The sequence below is a fragment of the Rutidosis leptorrhynchoides genome, chromosome 2 (assembly GCF_046630445.1).
Source record: "Rutidosis leptorrhynchoides isolate AG116_Rl617_1_P2 chromosome 2, CSIRO_AGI_Rlap_v1, whole genome shotgun sequence".
NCBI classification, from domain to species: Eukaryota; Viridiplantae; Streptophyta; class Magnoliopsida; order Asterales; family Asteraceae; genus Rutidosis; species Rutidosis leptorrhynchoides.
In genome coordinates, this window is record NC_092334.1 from 497,641,897 (window position 1) to 497,648,293 (window position 6,397).

A 6,397-nucleotide genomic window follows, 5' to 3' on the forward strand; every position below is an offset into this window, starting at 1 on the left:
TATATGGTTTGAAATATGACAATACCAAATTAAAAGTCATATACGTGGATTAAATTAATCTTTAAGAAACTAAACACAAGGGTGACAACAATATAAGTTCTTAAACATAATTCTTCGAATATTCATTAAGAGTGTGACTAGTGTAGTTAAATAAGGACCTTTTAGTTAAATCTTGAAATCTAGAGGGATCAAAAAGAGATTACTTCGTGACTTAAATCCCTATAAGTTGTCGCTTTCGACTTTGGTAAATGAGAGGTGCTTTAATATACGGAGTAATAACAAAATTCCACCATCCTCGAAAGAAAACCACCATTTTTGTCCAAAAAAAATAAAAATAAATAAAGATGTCAGTTTTGAGAATTTATACAAAACCAATCACATTTTCATAAACCAAAACTACTCCATAGCCACTTTACTCACTTACCCAGCAATTTTCCAGCTTCTGCAGATCATACAACTCGGACAGGTGATTTATTAAATTAAATAAATACTAATAATTATGTACTCTTACAACATAAAGCTGAGCTATATTCTGTTTTACTAATAAACAATATGAAAGAATTTAAATTATATGGTCGGAGTAAAAGTACTATTATAACTCACTAACTCAGTAATGTGCATCAATGTTTCATCTCCTGTTAATGTTTTGCAACTAGTACTGTACTACTAACATTCAAGGTTTTTCTTCCTTATTGTAGTTGTTTGTTGAAGAAATTGAATTTGGTGTAATTTGTACGGTTTTGGTTTTATCCATTGCAAAAAGAACATTACAAAAAACTTGTTGTGTGTTTGTGTGTGTGTTTGTGGGGTCAATGAGTAACGAAAGGAGTATCGTAAAGCACGTGAGCGAATCGGATGTTGTTGAGACTGTTGTAGTTGCGGTTAAAGCGTCTAGAGAAATACCAAAAACCGCGTTGGTGTGGGCTTTGACTCATGTGGCACAACCGGGACACTGCATTACGTTGATCGTTGTTATCCCTTCGCTAATTTCTGGTAATACACTTTCTTGATTGTCACTATGATAAGTCTTGTAGTTATCTTAATTTCAAGAAATGCAAGTCCATATGGTAAGCTGGTACACACAATAAGATGTTCTGAAAAGTTTATTACAAATAAAAAACTTAGTTAATTTTACATATATGCAATGATCCCTTTGGTACATTTAGGTGTAATTTGCCCAAAAAAGTTGTTCTGTTAGATGAGTAGAAAATGATGGATGAATAAGGTTAGTTACAACTAATTTTGATTGTATTGTATAATGTAGGTAGAAAGTTATTGGGTCGAATTACAGGAGACTGCGCTAGTCGTTATTGGAGGTCTTATTTAGGGAAGAATGACGTCACAGATTTGTGTTCCCAGATGATTCTTCAGTTGCATAACATGTATGATCCTAATAAGGTCTGTCCATACATACAATCCTGTCTCTATATTTTTGTTTGGCATTACATCATATTCATAAAATACTGAATGTTAGTTTAATGAATGAATGTGTTAATGTAGATCAATGTGAAGATTAAAACTGTATCTGGATCACCATCAGGAGCAGTAGCTGCAGAGGCCAAGCAAATAAAAGCCACTTGGGTTGTATTAGACAAGTAACTCTCCAGTCTTTGAATCACAAAAAAAAAAAAAAAAAAAGTTTTATTTTTTATTTTTTAAACTTTTGAAATGCATCACGCTGACTGTATGGTCCTTTTTTTTTTTTTTTTTGTAGAAAACTGAAACATGAACAGAAGAGATGTATGGAAGAGTTGCAATGCAACATTGTGACAATGAAGAAGTCACGGCCAAAAATAATTCGTTTGAATCTGATTGGATCGCCCAAAAAGGGACCTGAAATGGACCATCAGTTGCCTCCGAAGCCAAATCAGTTATCGGTATTTTCAGCTAAAGGACTAGTAAGCCCAATTAGTAGTCCCGAGGCGTTAACTGCAACTGAACCCGGGACTTCATCAGTTTCAAGTTCTGATCCAGCTACTTCACCTTTTTTCATTCCTTTAACAAGTGGGCCCACGAAACAAGAATCTTTAGCCCGAAACGAGAATCGGTATCTCATTGAGTCGGATTCAGATTCGGAAAGTGAGCATCTTTCTTCGTCTTTTTCTAGCTTAAGGTTTCAATCGTCGCGCCATTGGGAGGACAGTTTTCAAGGATATAGTTCACAAAATCAGACTCCCAAATGTGAAGAATATAGAGGTGATGTTAGAGACGCGATATCTTTATCACGAAACACACCTTCGGGCCCACCACCATTGTGCTCATTATGTCAACACAAGGCACCGATATTTGGAAAGCCACCAAGATGGTTCACGTATGCGGAACTTGAAGTTGCAACTAGTGGATTTTCGCAAGATAATTTCTTGGCAGAAGGAGGGTTCGGATCTGTATACAGAGGCGTATTGCCAGATGGACAAGCAGTTGCGGTTAAACAACACAAGCTTGCAAGTTCTCAAGGGGATCAAGAATTTTGCTCAGAAGTTGAAGTATTGAGTTGTGCTCAGCATCGAAACGTTGTTATGTTGATTGGATTCTGTATGCAGGACCGAAGGAGGCTGCTAGTCTATGAATACGTATGCAATGGCTCACTGGATTCTCACCTTTATGGTAATGCTTAAACTTTAAGGCAGTGTTTGTTTTTTCAGTTTTCAAATCTTATTATATCTTATGTCTGCGTGCCCGCAGACTTTTTACTACCTGTTTGTTTTTCCAAAAAACATAAGATGAAATAATATCTTATTTTGTCTGGAAAATCACAGACTTAGAAATATGCTTCTTAGTGCTGCACTCGGGATTAAGTTATTTTGCAGACATAAAAACAAACCGTCTTCATTATTCAGCATGCAGACCTTTAACCCACATCACATGTTCTAACAAAAACATTTTAAAAAACAAACGTCACCTAATTGTACGAAAAGTGTCAAACTTCGCCTAAAGATCCTGTTTACAAGGACTTGTGATGTTTGCAGGACGTGATCAAGATCCATTACAGTGGTCAGCACGTCAAAAGATCGCTCTTGGAGCTGCTCGAGGATTAAGATATCTTCATGAAGAGTGCAGGGTAGGGTGCATTGTTCATCGTGACATGCGACCAAACAACATCCTGATCACACATGATTTTCAACCTCTGGTATATAAATAACCCATTTCAACCTGTTGTCTCTCACTCGCCTTCTTGTTTTTCGTCCCGTTTCAACATATTTATGTTTTAAATTTACCGATTTGAAATAAGGTTGGTGACTTTGGCCTAGCAAGGTGGCAGCCTGATGGAGATACAGAAGAAGAAACAAAAGTTATCGGAACATTTGGGTAACTTTCAATAGAATTTTGCTTAGTTTTGTTCTATACCATCTCCTAAATGTCGATTATACACGTTCATTCTGTTATATCTAGATATCTAGCTCCAGAGTACGCGCAGAGTGGGCAGATCACTGAGAAAGCTGACGTGTATTCGTTTGGGGTCGTGTTAGTGGAGCTTATTACGGGACGAAAAGCAGTGGATTTGAAGCGTCCTAAGGGACAACAATGTCTCGCAGAATGGGTTAGTTCTTGATTACCTATGCATAAATGTATACCATCAGTAGCACCTTATCGCAAATCGAATCAAGAAACTTGATGTTGATTGTCTATTTTTACTGATATTTGGTAGGCACGCCCGTTGTTGGAACACGGTACCATTAACGAGTTACTCGACCCTCGGCTAGGAAACTACTATTCAGCACATGAGGTTTATTGCATGATGCAAGCTGCTTCTCTATGCATAAAAAGGGATCCTCATTTAAGACCTAGAATGTCACAGGTATTTCTTTATTTGTTACCATTTATATTTATCATGTCTTTATTGTTATGCAATTAACAGGTTGCATAAGCGTTAAAGAGGGGTTTGAGATTAAGTTTTGAGTATGTTATCTGAATATCACGTTAACAAACCGTAGATAATCAGAAAAATGTTTGTTATACGCAAATTCTATTATGAAAACGCCCAATCCCAAACACTGCTTGCTATGTTAGTTACATTTTTATGCAATTTTCTCACAGATTGACTATAAGTCACCTAGATCTATGCACAAGATTTTTTTATCTAGCTTTCTTTTGCTAATTATTTATGTTTTGATGATTTATAAATATACGTGGAAGGTGTTACGGATGCTAGAGGGTGACATGATGAAAGAATCAAGACATATGTTGACACCAGGGTATGATGTGGGCAACCAAAGTGGTAGGCTACTGATTGATCAACAGAGATACATTGCTGGTCAAAGGAATGAAACTTTGAAAGGATTAAGTGGTAAGCTATCACTTAGCTCGACAATTGATCGTTACCTGGAAAGTGATAGATCCAGAAGAAGTAACGAGCTATATCGATACTAGATGCATGGTATGACGTATATCATCTATGAAGTTTCTTACTGTAAAGTAGTAATCAATTAAGCATTTCATACTCATCTATTTATAGTTACGTTAAAACATAGCATATGGTTATATTATTATTATAGTTAAGGCTGGATATCTGTAGAATATAGTTTTCAATCTTTATTTGTCAATTCATTTTGATTGCTAGCTACGTAACAATCTGCATTGAAACTTGATGTGTGTCAAAAAACCACCACACACGTACACGAAATACTAATAATATCCAATTCATTAAACAAGCATATCCACAAAGATTAAAAAGGATCTTACAGGCATACACCCATAACAAACAAAAGTAGAAACATCAAACTTATGAGATCCCTAGGAAGGATGACTTTTAAACATACAAATAAAAGAGTATACAAACTAAAGTAAAAGAGTCTCATTTCCATTAATATTGGTCAACTTAGGTTTAATGTTATCTCTAGACGACTAGACGGTTTTCAGGGGTTCCTTATTGATTGGGAATCTACGAGGAACTAGGATATCAAACCAATTGTTGTGGATATAGGCATATACAGACCTCTTTTCTTGTAACTTTTGATAATTTGACTAATTGCTATAGCTTCCCTTGGTTAATTTTGTGACCGTCACCACAGGGTTATGGGGAGCTACTGATACCAGCCGTCCAAGGGCCACAGTAGTATCATATGATCTAAAGTCTTCATAGTTCATACTAACAAAGATCAAACTATCCAAAAACTGCCATGTTCAAATGCTAACTTAAGCATAAAGTTATAAAGTTAAAGTCAGTTTACCAACATTTAAACTATTCATCCAATGTATCCAAAAAGTGCAACACATACTCAATTTATTAAACTCCCAAGCATCAATACAACTTGCACTAATTATTAAACCGATAGAAACAGAAATCATGATTTCTAATCCAAATTTTATGCACAAAAAGAAAAAGAAAAAACACTAGTATTTCAGTTTAACGAAATGAAATTTGCACACGAATTGAATCTCAAAGCAGTCAAAACACAGGTAGCCACATAATAATTACATATAAATCATGCTAAAAAATTGACAATACTATTACTAACAAATTAAAAACACCAACTATTCACTAAAACTGAAACAATTAACAAACAAACACCGGCAATTGTATTCGAATCTACCTTCTAAGAAGAAGTCGGGAAATAACCGCCTGTTTCACCGTCATCGTCTAACGACAAATCATCCGTACTCCTTATAGCAGCATGAACAACCACAACAGCAAGTCCAATCAAAACCGACGAAATTACATTCCACGTGGCACCGGTCAACAACAACATAACAATCGTTATAATTGATAATACAACGAGAACCACACGATCATCAATCGTACGGTTAAAAATGACTAACGGTTCATCACGTAGAAAGTAAAGGAACAACCAGGCCGCCATCATAACAACAAATACAATCAACGAAATCGGACGCCATAGCAGACTTAGTAATATAATAATAAGCATAATTATAGCGTAGTTCATACGGAAGTAACCTAGGTTCGTTTTAATTCTTAAAAACGCGTCTTTAAAGCTGCGAGGGACGCTAATTGAACTGAATCTGAACATTTCTTTCCATGGACGACGTGTGCCTAAACCTGATTTTATGCGTTCTTTTGCTCGCGATAAGTATTCGACGCTAGTAACTCCGGTCGATGACGTCTGAATCGTGCCGTACGTCGTCATGGTGAACGGTGATTTGCGACGGAGGAAATTATAGGGGATTTTTATTTAATTGGGGATTTTTTTTATTTAATTGGGGAGTTTTATCTGTCGTGTATGCTGTATAATTGCGACGACTGTTAGTCTGTGACTGGTAGTTTAATAAACTATATTTTCAAAATGGTCCCTTAATTTGTCTGTATGTAACAAATATTGCCTCTCGAAAAACTTCTTTTGCATTCATAATACACAAAGTCACAAATCCTACTGTAATCAAATAATCAATGTCATATGTAAGTAATTTCTGTCTTAGCAACAACAACAAAAATCAACCATTT

At 35.8% G+C, this 6,397-nt stretch overlaps 2 protein-coding genes across 3 annotated transcripts; one reads left to right on the forward strand and one right to left on the reverse strand.

The window, feature by feature from the left end:
- The first annotated feature begins 683 nt into the window (after window positions 1-683).
- LOC139892711 (inactive protein kinase SELMODRAFT_444075-like) lies at window positions 684-4,494 on the forward strand. The gene is made up of 9 exons (XM_071875826.1): window positions 684-993; window positions 1,265-1,398; window positions 1,501-1,595; window positions 1,715-2,604; window positions 2,967-3,127; window positions 3,230-3,306; window positions 3,391-3,538; window positions 3,647-3,796; window positions 4,135-4,494. Exons 1-9 carry the CDS (start codon window positions 813-815, stop codon window positions 4,366-4,368), a joined length of 2,070 nt encoding a protein of 689 aa, XP_071731927.1. The 5' UTR covers window positions 684-812; the 3' UTR covers window positions 4,369-4,494.
- A 166-nt stretch (window positions 4,495-4,660) lies between these two features.
- Window positions 4,661-6,184, reverse strand: LOC139892712 (PRA1 family protein F3-like). Of its 2 annotated transcripts, none has more exons than XM_071875827.1 (2): window positions 5,532-6,184; window positions 4,661-5,112 (listed from the first exon to the last, which is right to left on the reverse strand). In XM_071875827.1, the coding sequence occupies exon 1, from the start codon at window positions 6,081-6,083 to the stop codon at window positions 5,535-5,537; it is 549 nt and encodes a 182-aa protein (XP_071731928.1). In that variant the 5' UTR covers window positions 6,084-6,184; the 3' UTR covers window positions 4,661-5,112; window positions 5,532-5,534. The 2 variants fall into 2 exon arrangements, with proteins under 2 accessions (XP_071731928.1, XP_071731929.1); XM_071875828.1 differs by lacking the exon at window positions 4,661-5,112 and adding an exon at window positions 5,113-5,128.
- Between the last annotated feature and the right edge of the window lie 213 nt (window positions 6,185-6,397).

Coding starts and splice junctions, on each gene's coding strand:
- LOC139892711 (XM_071875826.1), top strand. CDS start 813: ATGAGTAACGAAAGGAGTATCGTAAAGCACGTGAGCGAATCGGATGTT. Junction 1,399..1,500: donor ACATGTATGATCCTAATAAG/GTCTGTCCATAC, acceptor GTGTTAATGTAG/ATCAATGTGAAGATTAAAAC. Junction 3,797..4,134: donor TAAGACCTAGAATGTCACAG/GTATTTCTTTAT, acceptor TATACGTGGAAG/GTGTTACGGATGCTAGAGGG.
- LOC139892712 (XM_071875827.1), bottom strand. CDS start 6,083: ATGACGACGTACGGCACGATTCAGACGTCATCGACCGGAGTTACTAGC.